This window comes from Acartia tonsa, chromosome 4 (genome assembly GCF_053477335.1).
Source record: "Acartia tonsa isolate MP-2025a chromosome 4, ASM5347733v1, whole genome shotgun sequence".
Taxonomy (NCBI): Eukaryota; Metazoa; Arthropoda; class Copepoda; order Calanoida; family Acartiidae; genus Acartia; species Acartia tonsa.
The window spans coordinates 34,581,997-34,604,828 of NC_137263.1; the positions used below are offsets into that span (position 1 = coordinate 34,581,997).

Below are 22,832 nucleotides of genomic sequence, written 5' to 3' on the forward strand. Positions count from 1 at the left end.
AATTGTCTGGACAGTGACGTCCCCTTGGCAAAAATAAAACCAGGAAGTAGTCCCTTTTTATATAACCTGAAAGCTAATGCCCAGTAAAAATATCAATCTTACTTCAGAGCAAATGTATAGAAAACAGATCTATAGCATAAATTACAGTTAACTACCTCCCCCTCTTTTTCAATGGCCTTTTTCGTCTGCTAGCAAATGGTTTTCTGCTATTTAGCTGCGGTAATATTCCCGTTACCATTGGTTGATTTTCAAAGACCCAATTGAAGGTCGGCACAAAGTCATTGCAATAGGGAAATACAGTTATTTAATCCTTTATTAATCTAGTGTTTTACTCTAATGTATTGAAATTTTTTAAAAGTCTCTAATTCTCACGACATGATTGTAGCATGGAAACTTCCCTGAGGTCGAGTCCTACTGCCTCGCAACCAACCCTCAAGGTCCGCAGTGTGTAGGGTCGAGCCCCCGAACTCATTTTATTTCTGAAAAAAATCATTGTAGTCTAGAAAAATATAAGTTGATTGTTAATGTTGAATTCATTAAAGCAAGTTTAATTACAGTAGTTCCTTTCCTTACTACCCTCCACTAATTAAGCTTTAATTTATCATGAGACAACTTACAGGGATATGTAAATAAAGGATAAAAATAACCTCCCCCCTTTTTTTTTCCTGCTGGGGTTTCCAGACTACAAAAATGAAGAAGTTTAGAGGAGGGATGGAGGTGGGTTGGGCAAGGGGTAGAATGGAACAAGAGATTTTAGATTTTTAAACCCCTCCCCCTCCCACTTATTTTCATATTTAAAAAGAAATACTTTATCAATTTAAACTTTAAATTGCATGTTACAATAAAATTTAAATGAGAAAACAATAAAAACTAACTAAATAAATAAAACTGAAAAAATCAAACGTAATTTATTAAATATTAATTGGCATGGTATAAATTTAAGATATACAAAACAATAATATTAATGTGCCTATAAATGAACTAAAAATCATTAAAGAATGTAAACTATTACTACACAATTTTAATTATCTATCAATATGAATGAATACATCTTTTAACATGCGCTTTGGTCAAATTTTAAGTGACAAAATTTGTAAAAAAAATAGCTTTTGGATTCTAAGGATGATTAAAGATTAAGTAGATTATGAAAGTAAAAAATTAAAAGTATTTCCTCGTAAACTTAAACTTTTAAAAAATTTAATGCTGAGTATCTTTGGTTATTTCATCGTTTATTAACGACAGTTAATAAAACTTCCAATTTTTATTAATTTCTTATTTTAAAGTTAGTAGGTATGTTTTTCAACCTATATTTAAAAAATACACTATTCTAAGAAATTTCTTTACATTTAGATAAAAACAAATTAAACGTTTCACCAGTATCATCAAATGGGAAGGATGATGCATCTAAACAAAAATAATTTATCGCTAACTGTATTAATGTTAAAATGACAATTTATTTTAAATTTTGCACAGGGGTGTATATTCTGCACAAGATTTAATTTTTTTCCCCGGCTACAAATTTTTTTATTTTTTTTCCCTCCCCTAGTTTTTTCTCTCCAAGTAGGGGGGAAAATGAAAAAATATTTAAAGAACTCTATATTTTATTTATTTTATTCCTCATACCACACATTTTTTTAGTTTTTTTTCTCCAGGGAGGGGGGGAAATGGAAAAAATGTTTTCAGTTTTCTTAATTTTTACATTTTTTTCCCCTCCAACCAATTATTTTTTATTTCCCCCCCCCCCCTTAGCCGGGGATCCCATGCAGAATATACACCCCTGATTTTGCATTATTTTCTTGAATGATAACTTTTTACATCCATGACACTTTTGTCTTAAGATATTTTTAAAAAACTCATTTTGTCTCAAAATTTAACATTATTAATAGCGAAAAGCATTACTTCTTGTTTTTAAGTATTATTCTTTATTTTCAATATTATAGAGAACATTTGTTCATATTTGGCTAAATTAACTAAGTTGTTAAAAAATTGCAGTTGCTCTTATTTGATTACTCTAATTATCATGCTGAGGAAAGTTTAAGGAAAAGATATAAAATTTAATAATAACTATCTTAGTTTATTTGTTCCTAAAAATCTTTTTTTCAAAAGATATTTCATTGCCCCTAATGAAAAATTTGTCTCTTCTTTCAATCAAAGTGCCCGTTACGCACTATAACTCATCCCCTAATAATTATTATTAAAATTAAGAGGGGTAAGTTTTTTTTCATTCACAAACCCAGCAAGCCGAGGGATATAGCCCTACGGTGCCTTAAGTTTAGTTTTGTTAAATTTAAAAATAAATTATCTTCTCTGCATAAATGGAAAAATAATGCCAAAAATTGCAAATTTGATGAAATGAAAAAACGTATACATGACTGTCAATGAGAAATACTGTTTATGTGATTATAAAATATAGCCATTATTATTAATTGAATAAGATCATTTGAAATATAATCTTTAAGTGTTGGCAAACAAAATATTTGAATAAATATCAACTTCTCCATAAAATGTGATTTTTTTTTACAAAAATAAATAAATTATAAATCGATATTCTACCAAGTAACCCTATAATATTAATCCTACTTAAAAATCTTGGTATACTTTGTGCGTTTATGAAAATTTATGATAGTATTCTTCATTAAGATTTACAATTTAAACATCACGGGATTGCTTCAAAAATCTTTGCCCCCAGCCGCTGTTTTTCTTATGGACAAAAAATGCCGCTTTGCTGTAATGTAAAGGTAAGGTTCACCGTCTGTCTGGTTTTCTAGCGTCACAAGCAACAATCTTAACCTAAATAATATATAATTTCAGAAATTTTAATTCATTTAGAGTTAGTGAGAACAAGATGTTACACGGATAGAGTAAAAATATGGTGTAATGTAAAAAATGAAGTTACGGATGAACGGATTAAAGGACAGACAAACTTTTTGGAGACCATCGATTTAGGGGCATACAGATGACGAGAAAGCACTATTTTTTAATTGGCGGAAGAAGTAAAACTATATGCCACTATTTTACAAAAAGGCATAAAACATAAGTTTACAAACCTTTCCATTGACAGAAGCCACTAGACTACCATTTGCTGTTAAAAATTCTACATTCTGGAGTAGCAACTGCCAAACTGAATCACAAAATCTAAAACATATTATTTCTAAGTCTTCGTGTTAGGGATGGCAATCCGTGCAATTTTTGGACCGGATTCGGATTCTTACAAGAATCCGTCAAAAAAAAATAGCGGATTCCCGAGGATTCCGGATTCTAGCAATATTTTAAGAGGCTTTTTTTAAAGATTAAAAAATTTCAGTGCTACAGGTGTCCTAAAAATTAATGTTCTTGGTGTTCTCTATAATTCACTTTCGAGAATCAAGCCAGATTTTAAAAGATATTATATAGAATCATAATAATCTTTGCCTTCAAAAAGGGGGAGTTGAAAGAAAAACCTCAAGACGCTAATTTTAGCCTACCAATTAAGAATCCGAATCCGCTATTAAAAAACGGATTCCGGATTCCAAAATTGACCAAAAATTGGGCGGATTCCGGATCCGGATTGCCAACCCTACTTAATGTATGTACATATTTTAATATTAGATCACCATTTAAAACGTTTATTGAACGCCTAACCTAAATATTACAATTTAGTCAATAATTCGGCAGATTCATAGAAAGAATCGCAGATTATCTGTGTTTAGCTTGAGATCTTGCTAACCGTTAGGCCTATAGGAGTATAGTCGCCAGTGTTTAATATACAAGCAACGCTACTGTTTAATTTACCTGAAAGACCAGAGCCTGTCCGCTCTAAGGGTGAGAGTGTTTTCCACTTGATTTTGAAAAGTATCACATATGGTGTCATTGAACTTGCGAAGAATAGCCTGGCTAACACGGGGACTGATTTGATCATACTCCTAAAATATTAATTCCATTAAGTCACTTTAGGATTAACTATCACACGGTGATGTAGATGGCTTTTTTCTAAAATCAAACTGGTCCCAATAGTTTGATAAAAACTTGTTTCCTCATTCGTTGGCTTGAAAACTCAAAGCCGGACTCTTGCAATTCCTGCAAGGTTCAGAGATAAGACAACATAAGATAATTTGATATACATCACATTCAATTATCATATTAACAAAACTACCCCCTCTGCAGTTTAAAATATTAAAAAGTTTGGATACCCATAATAAACTATAATAAATCTTTAAAAAATTTTAATTCGCTTTTTGAGAGAAAGTGTTTGAAAATTTTTGGGCCAGAATAAAATACAGTCAAATGTCCCCTCCCTCTCTGGATCTCCCAACTTACAAGGACTAAAGTAGAGAGAAGCAAGACTACTCAACTTACCTCCATTTCTTCTAAAGCTTCCTTTAATGCCAAACCAATTCTTGTACCCTGATACAATGTGTACGACATGTTTGATTCTGAAATTTTTGTCATTTTTAGTAACTGTTAAAATTTTCATAAACTCAACTCCACAATTTAAAGTGCACTAAATTTTTATAAAAATATAAAAAGAAGAAATAATCTATTTTATCAGAATAGTAAAAAGATAAGATAATTTACTCTTTTCTAACAATAAAAAGAAATACTTTTACTATTTTTTTCTAATTGGAATTTGAATAGTCAAAAGCTCAAAGCTTTCTACTAATACTAAATGAATATGAACCATTTTATACCTTTCATAGGCATATTATTATTATCATTACACAGGTAATTGTTTAGTGGAGGCTAAATTTATATAACAAAGGGAAAAGTATGTTGCTGGTAAAATCCGTAAAGGTGTGTGTTTTAAGGCTTAAAAACAGTAGTAGAACGATACTAATATTCACTAAATATGTGTATTCCTTATTGAAAAGAACTAAAGACAAAAAAATGGTATAAAAAAATGGAAAAAATCATCGAATGCTTCGCCAATGTCAAATTGACAATAATAACAAAATTGACAATTATAAAAAAAATCTATTGGAAAGAGTTTCAAAAATTACAAATAATGCCAATTATTTCAAAGATATTCATTTTTTAAAACATTATTTGATTGTCCATGGTAATTCTATGTATTATAGGTTAAAAATTAATTTTTGTCAGCTTGACATTAGCAAAGCCTTCGGTGATTTTTTCAGGTTTTATTTACAATTTTCAGGTATCATTAACTTTACAAATTTTTTTTTGACGATAGTTCTTTTCAATAAGGAATACACATATTTAGTGAACATTATCGTTCTACTACCTTTACGGATTTTACGCGCAACCTACTTTTCCCTTTATCGGCAGTTTCCCTCAGTACCCAGGCGGGCATAAAAAACCCTCGTCCCGCATGGTTAGAGAACCCTCAAGAGGGGTTAGGCATATTGAAAAAATCTCCCCCAACCACCTTAATTTCAATTTACTTTAAAATTGAGGAAACGAAGAGGAGGATTTTGACGAGCTCGCAAAGCACTTTGAGGTAAAGCACCAATTAAATTCAACTGATTTTAGACCAAATTTTTAGTATGATTTAATTAAATACATTTTCAAATGCATTAAAATAATATTCATATTAGTTGAAAAATCCCCCCCCCCCGTCATTTTTCTAATTATAATAAAATTCGGTATAAAAAGATTTTATATTTTATAATTTGTTTTTCCGTGATTTGAAAATATTTTTATATTTTAATTACCTAGCAAATATGGCACATTTACAACAATTTTTTAAAAATCTTTTAAACGCAAGCTCTGATCAGCAAAAATATGTGCATTAAATGTATGACTGTTTAATTTTATTTAAAAATTTATGGCAATTACAAATTATATTAATATATTTTTGATTATACGACGATACATTAATCAATTTTAACATGGATTGTTTGATCACATCTAGAATACAGGAGAAACCTTCAAATAAACGTCTATCAGACCAAAACATGAATTTTATTTATATTTTGTAACTGGAGGAAAAAAGTAAATTTTGTAATTTTATCAAGAATATTTCTCAGATTCAGTAACAGGTAGAACATTGAAAAATATTGGGTACATGATAACATTTAGCAACAACCATTGAGACTCACAAATATTTAACTCAAACATAATTATTAATTATAGATAAAAGATAAGTATTTTTTCAAAAAAAAATATTTTGATTTTTCAGATCATTATATTATTAATATTTTAGAAATTATACTTAGACATAAAAAACATATCTACTACCTAATCGTTTAATCTGTCATTTTTCTAATTAAAATTTAGTTTGAACAATTTGTTCTTAATCCAGGTGATCAGTGCCGAAGTATCTCTGTCCAAAATGGTTCGGAGTGACGGCGTGCACCTCAGTTGTCAGGATGGTCAGATCTGTAGTGTAAAGGATACTTGGCAATCTTATAGAAAAAAAACCTGGAAGACAAATTTGCAAATTTTTTAACCGATATTCTAAGAAAATATATGCCATCTTTAGAAGTTATTAGGTTTACTGTATATAAAAATTCGGCGCAGATTCGAACTCCTACCCTCTCCTTTATTTTAAAAAAAATTGAAACTAAGACAAAAGGGCTGGTAGTTTTTCTCTAACCAAGCAAGACTACCCACTCCCAGTACCCAACAAAACATAACCTAACCTGATCTAGAATATTATACAAACAAAGGAAAAACTATCACATCCTTCTTAATTTTCTTTTTATTTCTTTGTTCAACAAGGCACCTTGAGGGAAAACACCCGAGAAAATACAGGAAGATATGTTGAGTATTGGATTTATAGTAAAATCTTTAGTACGAGATTGTTAGTTCATTTGTTTAAAGCAAAAGGTCTCCGAACTGGTGGGTTTGATTGGGTTGACTTTTTAGATAATCATCAAATATGTCTTAGGCTATTTTTCTTAAATAAAATATTTTAAATCTATAAAACGTTTGTCTGTCAAGTTCAACAAATTGTGTATTATGTAAATATTGTTTGTCAACGAATCTTTGCCTGGATATTCAGTAAGTATTCTCTGGGCGGCATCAGGAGTACAGAACAGGTTTATAAAGATGATATGCTCCTAAGAACAATAACATTGATAATATAATAAAACAAGGAAGAGTCATTGGGACAATACAATTTTTTTAAAACACAAAGTTTGAATTTAAGAAGTCCTAACTTTAACAGTACAAAATATTTAAAAAAACGAGCAAGTAACATTAAATAGAGAAAATCAATTATCTTAAGGGATGAGTCAATGAAAGATAATTTGATTTATATCACCAATGATGATAAACACAATTACTTCCTCTGTAGATTTAACTTATTAGTTGAAAAGTTTGGACACAACTAGTTTGGGACTGACCAATTATTAAAGAAACAAAAGTCTTTAAGCCAACAAATATTTTAACATGGTTATACATTTTTGGGTACCTATGTAATTAACAGTCCATTGTCCCCTCTCTCCCTGGCTAGAATATAATATTAGATAACCCACCTCGGGGACATCATAATCTTCTTTGATAACTTGTATAGCTTTGCACACCTTGTTACCAGAACTCATTATGGGATACAACAGCAACACTTTTCTAAAAAAAATCCGCTTGTAATGGAATGCAATAATAAACGCTCAATATAAGATATTAATTCAAGAAACACCTAACAGACAACCAACCATTTAATTGCACGACCTTTGCCTGGAAGTCCTAAAATGCATGATAAAGAATTGCGCCTGTTTAAGAGCCAAGATATCACCCCCCCCCCCCCCCACCATATTCTCCCTATTAGTGTCACGTGCCAGACATAGCAGTAACAGAACGTACAAAGCGTCCCAGAAAAACAAATCCAGTTTGGTCCATTTTTTCCCGTGATCTTAGACAAAAAAAAAAACTTACTACTCTCTAAAACTTTAGGGAACACAATACGATTTGTTTGATATAGTATAGTATAGTATGTTTCCATCACTATGTCCGCCTGTCTATCAGCCCCTCTGTCTGTTTGTCTGTAACCCAAACATACTGTAACACTTTACCTGTCAGCAATATCTTCTGGGAGCTTGGCAAACACAACATGAGCTGTGTGAGTTTCAGAATCTGAATCTACTAAGATCTTTCCAATTCTCATCGACCTTAAGAAATATTTTGTTTGTAAATGATATTTTCTAAAACCGCGGATGGACAACTAGATTTTTTTAATTAAGTGTTTTTAAATTTTTCATGGCGGAAAATCATATAAAGTTCACCAATCAAGCTTATAGATAAGAACAAATAAAAACAAAATCAAGGCTTTAATTAATTTTTTTAGTTGCTTATTCGTAGGAAAAAAGGAACAGGTTTCCTACCCCCCTAATCCAAAATGTTCAAAACTCTTAATTATTCGGTAGGTAGGAAATAATTCAAATTTTCATGTCATTTCCCTCCTTGTCGGCTTAGCAATTACGGATTACCTGCAACAATCCTGAAGAGCTTTCTCCATAGCCTCGCCTGACCTCACAATGGCTACTCCACAGTTTCCTTTCTCATACCTAAAAGTATTTTAAAAGCTTTCAAATTACTTCATGTATCAAAAAAAGTATGTACATACTGCAGCAATGTAAGGCAGGTGACTTTTGAATGATGCGTAGATTTAATGCTTAACGAAAATAAAAATTACTCCTTCTAATAAACATTATTGGTTGGAAAGTTTGGACAGTACCTACTAGTTTTGAACCAATCGTTCAAAATTCAATACAAGTACTCAAAAAAATGAGTGGACGAATTAGATAATGGGTAATTGAAGCTTTGAGTACCAGAGTAATTTACAGTTACCTCCCTACCTGAGCTGGATCTTTAAATCATTTAGTGGTGAGCCGGATCCAGGTGAGCCACGCCGATCTGGCTCACCCCTCTGACTCAACCCGATCTGGCTCACCACAAAAATAACTCAAAGATCCAGCTCTAATTACTACGGCCGTGCAATCATAGTTTTGTGCCACTAAGATAATGCCCTCTGTTAACACACGCACTAATAATTCAGGTGAAATAATAACACTTCCTATAAAGATAATATCCAGGTAACCTACCTCAAGCCCGAGTAGTTACATCCCGTGGGTGTAGTGACGTCACACTTGGTGTAGGGCAACTGGTTCAGGCCCTCCTCTATGACCATCCTAATGAGACGGTCAGCCACAAACTTGAAGTCAGACCTGCTCGTCGTCTTGTCACGAATTATGGTCTGTAGTTCCTTTACAATAATGAATTTATTATTACTTGGATCTCACACCAGATTATCAACAAAAATCAGCGTATATTCTATATTCATTATCCAAATAAATAGGCAATCAAATTCAGGAAAGAAAAGGAGAAATATAATATCTATAATAAAATAATATGCCATGTGAAAGTGTCAATTAATTATGACTTAACACAGCGTTCAATGTTCATTAATCGACAACTACAAATAATAATGATATATTGCGGAATTTTAAAGTTCATTGTAAAAACTGACAATTGTCCCCTCCCTCCCTGGTATTAACAGTGTAGCTATGCTGATAATAATTAAAGATGATTCTTGCCTTGATTTGATCTGTGCTCGGTAGAATTTTAAACTTTCCTCCAAAACTAAAAATACATCAAATCCTTATACTAAAGTAACAGGATGTCTGTGTGTTTGTACCTAAGGATCTCGCTAACCGCTGAACTGATCGGGTTCTCGTTTACAGGATAGCTTCTCATAGGTCCCGGGAAAGTTTATAAATATTTTGGGGGAGGGTACCACCACCCTCCCAAGAAATATCGCCCCTAGACAAAAATTTCCCCCACTCCCAAAAATGTTTTTAAAAAATCTTTTTAACTAAAATAAAAAAAAGGTGCACCTACCCCCCCCCCAAATTCTTCTTTTTCTCTTAAAATCTAAAATAATAAATTGAATTATAAAATTCGACTCTCCACTCAAGTGCCCCTAGAGACCTCTAGGGGCGAAGCCGCTTGTGGTCAAATAAAGCATTAGAAAAAAATGTTAAGGGTGGGCAAAAAAAAATGCGTTGATTTTAAAAATTAAAATAATTTTCCTTACTTGTGTGTGCTTTCAGCGGTCCCATTGCTCAATTGTTGGCACTCTTCAGTCATTTTAAATTCAACTGGAATAGATCCCATCACCCACAGATCATAAACCTTGTTTGGAGATAAAGTTCTCCAAATAACAAATCTGAAAAAAAAAGCTTTTAATGCACTGAGAAGAAATAAAAAAGGGTAGGAAGATATTCTAACATCTCATTAGGTAGGTAGGTGCTTTTTTATTAACGTCTTTTTTTATGAATACGCTTCTTCCCTCTCTTGCTATAGAGTTCCTTTTTTTGTCTTGCAACCAACCATGGCGGATATCTGCCTTTCTCGTCCTTTAATGTTACTGGATCATAATTGCGCGGGGCTTCTTTCATCTCTGCATCAGTCATCTCGTTCTCTGCCTTCTCTGTCACTTTGGGTGTTGCATCCTTTAAATATATATTTAACTTTTAGTTAAATTAGCATTGCAGACATACTGACAAAGTAAGTTATAGTTAAGTTTAGACGCACATCACGAAGGAGAAGTTATACACAGAAATTCAGGCGTTTATCAAAAATAGCAGCTGAGAAAATTTTTTTCAATAGAAATTAAAAGTCCTTCAGATTAATATCGACAGACTAGCATGACGGTCCAAATGAGTTATTTACTTCATTGTAATAGGGAATCATCACAAAAAAAATTGGCTGAATATCTTAAATGGCAGCAGAGAAAATCACAGTCTCCCTTGAACGTAGCCTAACTGACGGAAATTATATATATATTAGACAAACAAACATATTAAAAACCGGTTTCGCTAGCCGGTAATTAAATAATACCTTATTTAAATCATCAGCTGTTTTAATTTCAACATCCTTTTTCTCTTTGGCCTTTTCTACCATCAGTTTTATCTTCTCTTTCTCCTAAAAATTAATCTAATAAAATAAAGAAAACAAGGAGGAGCGAAGCACAAAAATATCATGGAGGGACAAACGGATAAAGTGAGTTAAACGGTAGATGTTTACGTTTAGTTGTCATGTATAAAAAAAAAGAATATGCAATAAATAATAACACAAAATCACGAAAACTTTATAATTATTAGCTATGTCTTTTGAAGAATGGCAGAAAAATTAACAACCAATTACATTATTTTACTGTACATAGATAAAGGGAATCATTACCACATAATTTAAGATTAAATGGAAGTAAAAAATCACATTTTCCCCTAACCGTTGCATACTGACCTACTGACGTACGGATGGACTGACAAAGTTATTTATAGAGTAGCGTCGCTACTATAACACTGTCAATTGAAATAAAGTTAAATAAAAACAAGCAAAACATACATATTAAACTATTAAGAAAGCTCGCAAGCAATAGGACAGATAATTTAAGCATATGATTGTTTCCATAAATTTGCCGAGATCTTATAGACAAACACATATTTCAAGGTAGGTACTATAACTATCTCCATAAAAATTATATAGCATGGCTGGTAGGTTGGTAAAGGGGGGCGGGGCGGATGTGCCACTTTTTGAAACCAAAAGTAAAACGCGTATGATCTCAGTCCATAAAAGTTACAGCTCTAAAATTCGGCACAGCAGTTGCTTTTGTGGAGAACAATATGGAACTGTAAAGAAACGGCGATGGAACCGCCGCTCCAGCCGAAAACCGCCGTAATTATTTTTGCCCTTTTTCGCCAAATTAGACAGTTAGCAATCATCTGAGATAAACTTTTTTTCTCATAAAAATTTCCCTAATACTTATTATTTTCACTTGACACTTGTAAAGATTTTACACTTGCAATTTTTTTTTTAAATTGACATGTTTGAAATATTACAAGTGTCACGTGAAAATATAAGAGAAATTTTTTGAGAAAAAAAGTTTATCTCGGAAGATTGAGAACTGTCTAGGTATTTTGGCGAAAAAGGGCAAAAAAAATTTCGGCGGCAAACAGCGGTTTTAGTTGGGAGAGGCGGTTCCACCGCCGTTTTTTCACAGTTCCATATAGTTCACGACAAAAGCAACTGCTGTGCCGAATTTTAGAGCTGTAACTCTTTTATGGGCTGAGATCATGAGCGTTTTACTTTAGGTTTCAAAAAGTGGCACATCCGCCTCCCCCCCCCCCCCCCCCTAATAATACCAATTATTATGCATCTTTGCACAATCAGAAATCAACAAAACTTACCCTTTCTGCAAATTTAATCTTCCTAAGCCTTTTATTCTTCTGCTTAATTTTCGACCTCAAGCCTTTTGCCATTTTTAAGATTCAATTGATCTGAAAAAAATAAATTTTTAAAGTAAAAATTTGTGCTTAATTATCATCCATCGACTCTTGATCACTATCATTACTGCTACTTTCATCATCAATTTGGTCGTCATTATCATCCTCGTTGTCCCATTTAGCCTGATTCAGTGAGTATATTATTAAAATTGTTGATTAACAAGCTCTTTGTTGAAACAGGTTAAAAATTTGGAACATGTTTTTATGAAAACAGACGATTTTTTAAAATAAAAAAAGACTAGTCAATATTTAATCCTTGTATAAAAGTAAGAGAATGTCGATATGTCTCTGATATTTGTTTTAAATATTTACATTGAAGCTTCTTGTAAGTCCAGAGAACGTTTATAACAATTTTGGGGGAGGATAACACCACTATTTGGAAACAAAATCTCTTTCAAATTCTTTTTACTTTTTCTTTTAAAACTAAAATTAAAAGTGCCCCCCCCCCCTTCTCTTTCCAAGTGACTTTAGACGATTCTAGGAGAGTACCCGCAAGTGTAATATGAAGAATATTGAAATTTAAAACTTGTCTAGATTTTCTCTAAGTTTTTGAACATATATTCATTCCTGCAGCTCGGTCATATCAACCTCAGAATCGTTGTCAGACTCTTCAACTTCTTTCATGTCAACATTGTCAGCATTTTCCCCAGCGTTAGCCGCAGCCTCGTCAGCCTTTACGCCAATTGTCAACAAGTAGTTGAGGCTAAACTTGTTGTTTTCACAAACTTTGGCCAGGTCTTCGGATCGACGGGTGATGTTTTTTACGAAAAGGTTTAGCACTGGCATTAGTTCTTGGGAGTGGCTTTTAATATACATACCATGTTGTAACATTATAGACTTGGCCCATTTCAGGTAAAATTCTATGTGCCGTGAGGATTCTAGTTCGCCGGCTACGTGGTTCATCAGCCGCTGCAGGAAATTATGCGGCCATTGTTTTACAATGAGTTGTATATCTTTAGCTGGGGTTCTCTCAAAGCTTTCTAATAGGAAGGACTTTTCGTTAAGTTTAAAAGCATCAATTAAGGCTTTCATGTGGTCTTCGTTTTTCAGAGAAGTTTTTATACTTGCAGGAGTAATATTAGTGTCTAATAAGAAAGGATCAAAAGACAAAAATCTGTCAAGTGAATAGACAAGCAATCCTTCAGTAGTTACAGCTGAAAAATTTCGTCCAGTTGGAGAAAAACAAAGTGCTAAAACGTTGACCTCCATGGACAATGTTCTGGAGGACATGTCCTTGGCTTTGGTGCCTGGCAGCTTTATACGACTGCTCGGGTCCTCTCGGTCTTCTATGAGAGCTAGATTACCAAACTCTGTCATCTTGCGACGGTTTATAATTTCATCCATGCAGTCGAAGGATCGATTCTGTGTGACTTCAAACTTTTTCACCAGCAGCGATTCAGCAACATTGTAAATGCAAATATATTTTGAGTTACCACCGGCAAGGATGCTGGAACCGTCGGCTGAATAACAAAGGGATGAAAATGCGGCTGATTCTGTCTTTTTAGAGGCGGTGATTTTGTCATTTTGGCCACGACCTATCCTCATGTCTTTTCTGCCGCTGATTGAACTGATTTGATCAGAGGTCTGTGCGTCGAACGTTTGGATATGACCTAAAACAGTATTCATACTAATTACAACAACAAAAAATATCAAGAAACCCCCCAAAAATAAGTAGGTAGGTAGGAATAAAAATAATAAGTACATAACACTAAACTAACAAAAGATTAAACACAGTTTTGCAACTTTGATTTTTTACGTAATCAAACTATTACCTGAAAGAGTAGCTACCGACAGAGCTTTACCATCCGGCCGCCAGCAGACACATGTTGGCTCGCTTGTCAAGTGTATAGAGTCTTTGCTGCTGTTGCTCTCCAGGGCGTCCCAAACTTTCACCGTTTTGTCCCAGGACACAGAGGCCAGCTGACTTGAGGTTGGATTATTGCTGAATGACAAACTTGCCACTGGTCCTTGGTGACCAGTTAAAACATCCACCAACCTTCCAGTGGTCAATGACCATAAATAAATCTCGAACACGTCCTGTCCTCCGGCGGCAATTAGATCGCCGCTGGAGTCGACAGAGATACAGCTTAATTGAACAGGTCGGGGCGTAGTAAATGTCTTAAAGTTTCTGTACCTTGTCATATCAAAAGCCCTGACTGTTCCATCCACGGATGAACTAAGGACTACTTTGCCGTTAGGAGTGAAACAAACTCCAGTAACTGAAGCCTCGTGTTCATTGAAAGTAACAAAACAGAATCCAGAGCTTGTGTTCCACAACTTTACCTTAGAGTCTTCACCTCCAGTTGCCACCATCGAGCCGTCCGGACTGTAAGCCAGGCAGCTCATACTGCTGCTGTGGCCCTGCTGCTTCAAAACATAAGTTTCTGACTGCCACTCCCATACAAGCAACTGTCCCATGTCCGGACAACCAAACACAATCCAATCTCCGGATTTATTAAAACAAACAGATTCAATGGTCTGTTCTGAAATGGCCAGGGAATGGATCAAACTTACATCGGGCAAACTGACCAAAAGAAAGACTCCATTGCTGAAGGCAGACACAAGAATCTTGGTTTTCTGATGGTAATCCACTGATGTCAACCTCAGTCTATTGGTTTTCTCCTCCACGTGGTCAGTTAAATAATGGCGGGAATGACGTTTGTACTGAAGCATTTTTGTAGTTTCTTCGCCTTCTGTTTCTTCTTTAACTTCTTGACTTTGTTGTTCTTCATGCTCACTGAATTCATCATCCTCAAACTCCTCATCCTCACTGTCATCCTTCTCTCGTCTAGATATTTTCTTTGTATCCTGAAAGAAAACATGCGCTGTTTAACACTAATGTGTTCTTTGTTTACAGAACAATTCCATAAATATTCAAGAATAAGTCATAATAAGAATAAGTCGGAATATATCACAGAAATCAATGTATAAGAATCATTAAATGTACCTGTTTTAGAACAAACTTTTTATAATGCGAGGTGAGTGAGTTTATGCCTTTATTTTTGATGATATACCCATTTTTTACCTCCAAATTCTAATAAAACACAATTTAAGTTACTATTGAATAAGTACAATTACGTCAAATAGTAGCGAAGATATTTGAAAAAAAATGGACATTTGGACATTATGGTACCTAAGGATTACTGAACCTAGTTCAAAAAAGCTCATTTAAAAAATAGTGTTATATAGAGTCAGAGCGACAAGAAAACTGAACAAGTAGCCTTGCTTTAAAAAATTTAAATGAACCTTTTTCTTGGGAAACTTTCCCATCTGACCGTATTCTATTTGATCTGGTGTGAGATTGCTGTCCCAGATACACAGCTGTCCATTTGCACTTACTAAATAATAAAACAAGTTATATATAAAGAAAAGACACACAATCAACCTAATGAGAGCTGAAATATTGTTTATCAAAATTTAAACGCTACGCCTTGTCATATATTGTCAATCCTTGTCTGTCAAAAAATCCCCCCACCCACTCCAAACCAATTTTATTTTAATTCTTCAAATTAAATTTTGAAGTAAGGGTAAAACCTACTCGCACCCAGACCCAGAATCATCTAGGGCCGTAGCCGCTAGTCTAGTAATAGAAAACATGCTGTAAGTTTTCTTTGGCAAAATTAATTGTGGAGGGTTAGAACCTATTCCTCTTGGGGCTAACCAATAAGTAACAGTTTTATTTCTTCCAGTACACTACCAAAGTATTTTAGTAGCATACCTGTATAGCAGTCGAGAGAATTAGCCTCAAAGAAAATTCCGACAACAGTATCGTTTATTCCACCCAATGAACAGTAACCAACATTCTTCATTCTAACAGAAGAAATTAACATTATAGTGATATTAGAAATAATAAGTACTCGTTAATCCGTTACTTGCTAAAGGGGGGGGGGGGGGGGGAATAAAAAATAAATAAAAAATATGTATTAGGGGAGGAAAAAACTAGAAAAATATGTGGGATGGGTAAAAAAATAGGATAAAAAATGAAGAAAAAAACAGTCCTGAAAACAGTTTTCCATTTCCACCTCCTAGGGAAAAAAATAAGGGGGGGGGGGGAAGGGGAATGAAATAGTTTTCAGTTGGGGAAAAAAATAATCTTGTACAGAATATTATACACCCCTGTAATAGTGTCCAAATCATGAACTAACAACTTAACAAAGAGATAAAAAACTGTTATACACGCAAGTAATAACATTTTTAAAAACCATAATGTTTTATGTCCCTTTGAAGTGAGTCTATCCTAACTGTCATATCCTTGCTGCCATAAGCCACCAGCTTAGAACAGTCAGACCAGGCCACAAAGGTTGTTTCATCGTAAGGACCCTATAATAAAAAATATCTTTTTAAAATATTTACATGGATAACAGGGAAAAATTACTACTTAATCAAGAAACAATCCTATAATTGTATGTATGTCTTTAAAATAGACATAATACCTATATCTAGATGGTTCATCTGACCCCAAAATTCGTTAAACTTTTTAATCATGTGCTACTACACAGTTACGAATCTCGACAATAAAGTTTTTTTATCTAATCTTCACAAGAGAGGTATTTTTGGAGAGGGGAAACTATATAGAAAACGCCTATGTAAATTAGAAAATCGACAGAAATCAGAGTTGAAAGTTATATGCAAAAGTTTGCAATATTAATTTGCAAAATTAAATTCATTCCCTCAATGACAGATTTAGAAAAAAATCTTTTTATAAAAATTGTTCAAATAAAGGTTTAACACATACTTAAAAAAAAAATATCATCAGTGTTACTTTTTTGCCTTACATATAAAAAAAGCTCTTTATCACTTTTTATGATAAAAAATACATAGAAACAAAATAGTTGATTTTTCCAAAGTCAACACAATAATTGGCATAAAATATATCGTTCTAAATGTGAAAAATAGAAATACAATTACACAGATATACACAAATATATTTGTACAGAATTTTGGTAGGAAAGGGCATGATTTTTAAATTTTGTTCGCATAATGAGTAAGCTAAAAAATCATTTCATGTAAAAAGGGGAGGGGGGGAAGGGTAATGCAACCATCTCGTAATCAATGTATAAATGGCACTTAGAATTCGAATTTCGATCTGATATTTTGCATGAATAATCCTTGGTAGGTATATTTTCCCTAAACCGAACAAAAAGTTGGAACAGTAACAGCTAACGGCTCAGCCGTTTGGCCATTTTTTGGCTTTCTTAAGAGCAAATTAGTCACGAAACCTATCTCCACATAATACTTTTTGTCGCAAAACAAAAACCTTATCAATTTGCCCTGCAAATAGGCAAAAAACGGCTAAACGGTTGAGCCGCCAGACGTTACTTATCCAACTTTTTGTTAGATTTAGACTCCCCCTCCCCCCTTATTTCCTTAGGAAAAAATGTACATTAGAATGTTTTGTAGTAATAAAAAGAGAAAAGGGTAAAACGGGAGTTATAGTGAAAAAAAGTTAATAAAACGCTTGCTTACTTAAATCCAACATTATATACTTCAGCAGACAAACATTCTTGAATGTCCTCATTATTGCGTAGATCTGTAAATAAAATAACTTACCCTTAAAATCTTCTCCTGGACAAATGGACCGTAGTCCTTGCTGTATGGGCCAGGACTCTTGTACACTTTAACATGGTTTTCTTGGGTGAAGGCTATATGCTTAGAATCTGGGCTGAACTTGATACTTAATGTGTTCTTGCTCACACGAATTCTGAAAATACGACATTTTGTTTTGTATGGACTTCTTTTGCACAAATTAGAGCAGTGTACACAGCAGCAATAGTTTCTATTTGAATATGTCCTGTTGCAAATAACTTGGCAATGTGTTTCTCGAGTTCATATTTAGAAACATAGTTTTGTTATTTATGATTTATGTGCCTATATACATACCTATAATATGACAGTTAACAAAAATTTGATATTTTTAATGTTTAGTATAAAAATACCCATTGTTTCAATGCAACAGTTCAAAAACTTGTTTATTTTTTATTTATTTTGAATATTATCCGATTATACCTTTCTCAGAAGTAATGATGTTGTTCCAATTTCCGAAAATAGTCAATGGACATTAAATTTTTATTCCCAATTCTTTTCGTGGAAACTTTTTAAAATAGTAAATTTAGGGTTCAGATTTATATAGAGATGTGGTGGTTGACATGCGTAAGACTTTCATAAAAATCCTGAATAGTGACACAGCTAGCTTAAGCCAGGTACAGGTTTACCTGAGCACGCCAAAGAAACTAACTAGCAGGGGTGTTCTAGGAAGGTGTTGTGAGTTCATAACCACTCTTACTTAAATCGTAGCTGTAGCTTCCCTACTATAATTTTTTTCAAAATACATTTTCTTGGCTGCTTGGTTTCAATTTTTTTTCTACTATAAAATAAAAAGAATTGTTTATTTCAGCGAGTTGGTTTACAAAGTTTAAAGAGCAAATCTAACTGTTAACTGGATATTTCAATCATATAATCTAATCCATTAATGAAAAAAAATAAAAAATTCATAATCTTTTACTAATTATAAAATTTTAAACAGTATACTTTTAAAGTTATATAATCTACATTTAGGCTAATAAACCATCCTTATCTTTAATTTAATTGATGAAAGCAATGATAAAAGCCTGGTGAATCTGTATCAGATTGTCCCAGAATATTTTTGAGACAATTCTGAAACACCAAGTCTATTTTTCATTTCTCTACTGCAAATTATATCTTTGAAGTCACAGATAAATAAGATTATTTTAAACTTAATCATCTAAACTAGGATATGTCTAAAACAAGTAAACTGAAATAATCCTTACACTAACAGGTAAATATGGCAAGGACTGTGTCCATTGTGACAAAAAAAGACAAGGAGAGGAGACTAGGTGATACTAAAATAGTTTACATAGTATAACTAATTCTCAAAATATACGCTGTTAGAGCTATACTACACAACAAGAACAAACTTCTTAGTAGAAAATATATTTCACTTTATTCAAGCCTTCTCAATTTTAATCATTTGAGAGTTTCTGTATATTTAATGAATGTAAACTATAACATTAACAATCCTGTGTTTCCAACTGGCACATGCAGTACATGTTGAAATATCTTAAGTAGTGCCAAACTGGTAATTTAACTAAAGCACTTGCTATGCTTGATTATGAAGATCTTATTCTGCAAAGAAATACCTGCTCAGATGATAAAACAGAACAGAAATGCAATTGTAATATTAGTTTGACTGCAAGATCCCAAAGATTGAAAAAAATACAGGTCTGTATAGATCATCTGAATTAGTATATCAGATTCTAAATAATAAAAACACCTTAAAAAAAGAAAAGACCTTTTTTTAATAATTTGTTCAACAAACAAGAAATAGGTTCTGGTATCAATCATCAATGTAATTTGAGTCAATTATCTGATCATATTGTTTAACATGCACTGATATTACCTGTCAGAAACTCTCAAATGATTAAAATTGAGAAGGCTTGAATATTATAAAGCAAAATATAATTTCTACTAAGAAGTTTGTTCATGTTGTGTAGTATAGCTCTAAAAGAATATGAATTTTTTATTACTTTTCATTGATGGATTGGATTATATGATTGAAATATCCAGTTAACAGTTAGATTTGCTTTTTAAAACATGTAAACCAGCTCGCTGAAACAAACAAGTCATTTCATAATTATAGTAGAAAGAAAAATTGAAACCCAGCAGCCAAGAAAATGTATTTTGAAAAAAATCATAGTAGGGAAGCTACAGCTACGATTTAAGTAAGAGTGGTTATGAACTCACAATACCTTCCTAGAACACCCCTGCTAGTTAGTTTCTTTGGCGTGCTCAGGTAAACCTGTACCTGGCTTAAGCTAGCTGTGGTGATCTTGTGCTTCGGGCAAAAACTTGGTCTTACTGCTTTTTGTCATAGACTAGTAGCTCCTCGATCATTATTTTTTGATGCAAATCCATTTAGATCATGTAGTGTAACATAGCATCATAGGATGTGTTTTTTTTATAGGGAAGGGGGGAGGGGTGATTTTAGAGACCTACTCTTAGTGAACATAGCTTAAAACCATCAAGGGATAAGTAATACATTACCTCAATAGCACAAACTCGCTGTTCAGCGCTTAACGAGATCTTAAGAGACAAACAAACAAACGAACGAACGAAAAAACAGACATACATCATTCTACATGTTATTATAAATTATAATGTTTTACCTTATTTATTGATATATAGAGGTTATTATTTTTATCTTGACGTAAATATGTGCCTTAGATTATCCATTTCCCAAAAACACGTAAATATTATATTTACGTAAAAAGTCCATGTCTTACCAAATGTTTGGTAACAAGTATCTAACACATTTTTTGGGAAATGGTAATCTTAGAATTCCACCATCCAAATGGATAGTTGCATAAAGTGCATTTCAGAGAAACGATTTCAAGCATAAGTTACAAGTATACCATAAAACATATAATTTCGTATTACAATAAATAACCAACAATTAGACATCACTAAATTAGTCCTCATGCTGTTTTTGTGAAAATAAGCCAGCTGTATATATAAATTGCACGTGTCACAAGAATACGATTTTCAAGTATTGATATTTTTCTAACTTCATGGCAGAAAAATAATTTTTTTTCAAAAATATGCCCTATAGATGTAGTTTAAACCATTGAACAGGAAAAAATATACTGTTCACTAAATTTAAGTTTAAATGCATTTCGTGCAACTACCCCTTTGTAATTTGCAAAGTTTTAGTAATACAAAATTTCGTAGAAGTGTTAAACTCAATTTTGTGGTGCATGAAATATAACTATAACAAGATTAGATTTCATGAAAACTGATGCCATTTTCAAATGAGAAAAAGACTTCTGTCCTTATGCAAAGACATAGAAACCTAATTTCCTAAATTGATTTGGCTTTGTTTAATAATAATAAAACTGTAAGAACTATTGTTATGACCTTTTATAGTTTTTGTTATCTTACTTGGACGGACGGACGGACATACAAATAGACAGGCGGCGGACCTCCGTATTATCCTAAATTGACTAGGCTCATTTAGTCATTTCTATAACTGTAAGAACCATTCTTCTAGCCCCCTAGAAACTATCTAACACGTTACATTTTATTTTTTTGCATTGACGACTAATTAATACCTGTGAAGAATAGTTTTGCTGATCATTGAGATGAGATGTACTTCTCCATCCTCCTGTAGAGCCACCAGGCTGGTACCAGTAGGTGACAGGGCCAGCAGCGTATAACTAAATCTGGCCTCTATAATAAAACCGTGTCATTGTATCTTAATATGTTTTGTAGTCAAATTTTAAAAATTGAAGAAAAAAATTTCTAAGAGGATAACGCCCAAAGGACTTTATTAACAAGCTAAATTGACGACAAATTTTTCCCTGTCAATATTTTCACCTTTATACTATATCTATTACCCAGAATCAGCTATAGCATGTCTTACCTACAGGAAGAGTTTGTGATCTGTGATTTTTTAGATCGAACATTGTGATTTTGTTTCCCACGGGTGATATAACTGTGTTCCCATCTTGTGTGAACAATAGGTTTCCATTTCTAGATACAAGAATAGATATATTATTAATTAGATGTTGCAACAGGTTTTCATATACTCTTTAAAAAGTGATGCTCGCGGCTGGCTAAAATGATGATTCCCCCCCTTGGCTTAGACCCCGTTTACTTTATCCCCTCCCCTCCTACTGGATGAACGAGCAGACAAATATACTTATACATAAGGATGGAACAATTACATAGTTAAATAAGTAAATATCATGTCTCTAATATCGTTTTGTCCTTGAAATTTATACCTCATCTGAAATGCTTTTACTTAAATGGTAAGTTTAACCACTCAGTCAAAACAGAATCAGAGGAATTTGAAACTTAAAAAGAATTATAAGCCCAACCAATAGTTTAATAACTGAATTAAATAACTAAGAAATGAAAACCTACAATAAACCTTACAGAAAAAAATCATATGAGAACAAATAAGCAAGCCTTACCTGTATACTGTGCCATACAGGTTGGAAAATTCGTAGGAGAACTTCATTTTCAGTTCTGAAATGGATTTTAGAATGTATTGAGACTTTTAGGGAAACTGGTAAAAAACAATGACAGATAAATTAATCTTTCTCCAATTAAGAAGTTTCAACACAATGTTGTGTAGATAGAAAATATTAGAGGGAAGATTAAAATGGCATAGTCTGTTCATTTTCTAATAATACGAAAACAAATTTTATATATAGATTTACATAAACAGAAATCTATGAAGAAGGAAGTCTTCTTGTACTAGAAATAAAAACAAAAGATATTTTTTTTTAAATTTAATGTGAAATTTTTTTACCTCCTACTAATTTTTTAAACATCAAATTTATAAGGTACTAATTAATGATCATGTGTTTTTTTATATTTTTTTAATGGGAAGTGTTTTGATAGTTTTTGTATAAAGGGGGGTTTTTTAATGCAACCATCTCGTAATCAGTGAGCAAATGACACTTAGAATTCGAATTTCGATCAGAACTTTTACATGAGTAATCCTTGGTAGGTCTATTTTCCCTAAATTGAACAAAAAGTTGGAAAAGTAACGGCTAGCGGCTCAGCCGTTTTTAGCCTATTTTCAGGGTA

At 32.9% G+C, this 22,832-nt stretch overlaps 3 protein-coding genes across 10 annotated transcripts; all 3 read right to left on the bottom strand.

Moving 5' to 3' along the window:
• Positions 1–892: 892 nt before the first annotated feature.
• Positions 893–6,231, bottom strand: LOC145316931 (transcription initiation factor IIA subunit 2-like). 8 transcript variants are annotated; one of them, XM_080157764.1, is made up of 6 exons: positions 5,649–6,231; positions 4,336–4,480; positions 3,772–3,902; positions 3,048–3,135; positions 2,581–2,790; positions 893–1,116 (listed from the first exon to the last, which is right to left on the bottom strand). In XM_080157764.1, the coding sequence occupies exons 2-5, from the start codon at positions 4,426–4,428 to the stop codon at positions 2,746–2,748; spliced, it is 357 nt and encodes a 118-aa protein (XP_080013890.1). In that variant the 5' UTR covers positions 4,429–4,480; positions 5,649–6,231; the 3' UTR covers positions 893–1,116; positions 2,581–2,745. The 8 variants fall into 8 exon arrangements, with proteins under 8 accessions (XP_080013890.1, XP_080013889.1, XP_080013887.1 ...); XM_080157763.1 differs by having other exon boundaries at positions 4,336–4,719; XM_080157768.1 differs by lacking the exon at positions 893–1,116 and adding exons at positions 1,282–1,404; positions 1,900–1,920 and having other exon boundaries at positions 4,336–6,231.
• LOC145315442 (uracil phosphoribosyltransferase homolog) lies at positions 6,230–10,839 on the bottom strand. Its single transcript, XM_080155424.1, has 9 exons — positions 10,777–10,839; positions 10,267–10,388; positions 9,471–9,516; positions 8,979–9,139; positions 8,364–8,441; positions 7,950–8,045; positions 7,416–7,506; positions 6,929–6,998; positions 6,230–6,315 (listed from the first exon to the last, which is right to left on the bottom strand). Exons 1-9 carry the CDS (start codon positions 10,837–10,839, stop codon positions 6,230–6,232), a joined length of 813 nt encoding a protein of 270 aa, XP_080011550.1.
• On the bottom strand, positions 10,102–22,645 carry LOC145316928 (periodic tryptophan protein 2 homolog). Its single transcript, XM_080157757.1, has 11 exons — positions 22,211–22,645; positions 21,658–21,767; positions 21,347–21,464; positions 17,772–17,922; positions 16,441–16,541; positions 15,940–16,031; positions 15,468–15,559; positions 13,994–15,029; positions 12,126–13,831; positions 10,777–10,860; positions 10,102–10,388 (listed from the first exon to the last, which is right to left on the bottom strand). Exons 1-9 carry the CDS (start codon positions 22,255–22,257, stop codon positions 12,783–12,785), a joined length of 2,796 nt encoding a protein of 931 aa, XP_080013883.1. The 5' UTR covers positions 22,258–22,645; the 3' UTR covers positions 10,102–10,388; positions 10,777–10,860; positions 12,126–12,782.
• Positions 22,646–22,832: the final 187 nt, after the last annotated feature.

What these genes read in the sequence shown, in the direction of transcription:
- LOC145316931 (XM_080157764.1), bottom strand. Translation starts at nt 4,428, where the DNA reads ATGACAAAAATTTCAGAATCAAACATGTCGTACACATTGTATCAGGGT. An exon ending in AAGCTTTAGAAGAAATGGAG is followed by an intron (nt 3,903 to 4,335) that starts GTAAGTTGAGTA and finishes TTAATATTTTAG; the next exon opens with GAGTATGATCAAATCAGTCC. An exon ending in TGGCTTCTGTCAATGGAAAG is followed by an intron (nt 2,791 to 3,047) that starts GTTTGTAAACTT and finishes TATATTATTTAG; the next exon opens with GTTAAGATTGTTGCTTGTGA.
- LOC145315442 (XM_080155424.1), bottom strand. Translation starts at nt 10,839, where the DNA reads ATGGTAGAAAAGGCCAAAGAGAAAAAGGATGTTGAAATTAAAACAGCT. An exon ending in CGAGCACAGATCAAATCAAG is followed by an intron (nt 9,140 to 9,470) that starts GCAAGAATCATC and finishes ATTATTGTAAAG; the next exon opens with GAACTACAGACCATAATTCG. An exon ending in AAGATTATGATGTCCCCGAG is followed by an intron (nt 6,999 to 7,415) that starts GTGGGTTATCTA and finishes TATTGTTCTTAG; the next exon opens with GAGCATATCATCTTTATAAA.
- LOC145316928 (XM_080157757.1), bottom strand. Translation starts at nt 22,257, where the DNA reads ATGAAGTTCTCCTACGAATTTTCCAACCTGTATGGCACAGTATACAG. An exon ending in TCCAGGAGAAGATTTTAAGG is followed by an intron (nt 16,542 to 17,771) that starts GTAAGTTATTTT and finishes TTTTTATTATAG; the next exon opens with GGTCCTTACGATGAAACAAC. An exon ending in GTCGGTAGCTACTCTTTCAG is followed by an intron (nt 13,832 to 13,993) that starts GTAATAGTTTGA and finishes ATACTGTTTTAG; the next exon opens with GTCATATCCAAACGTTCGAC.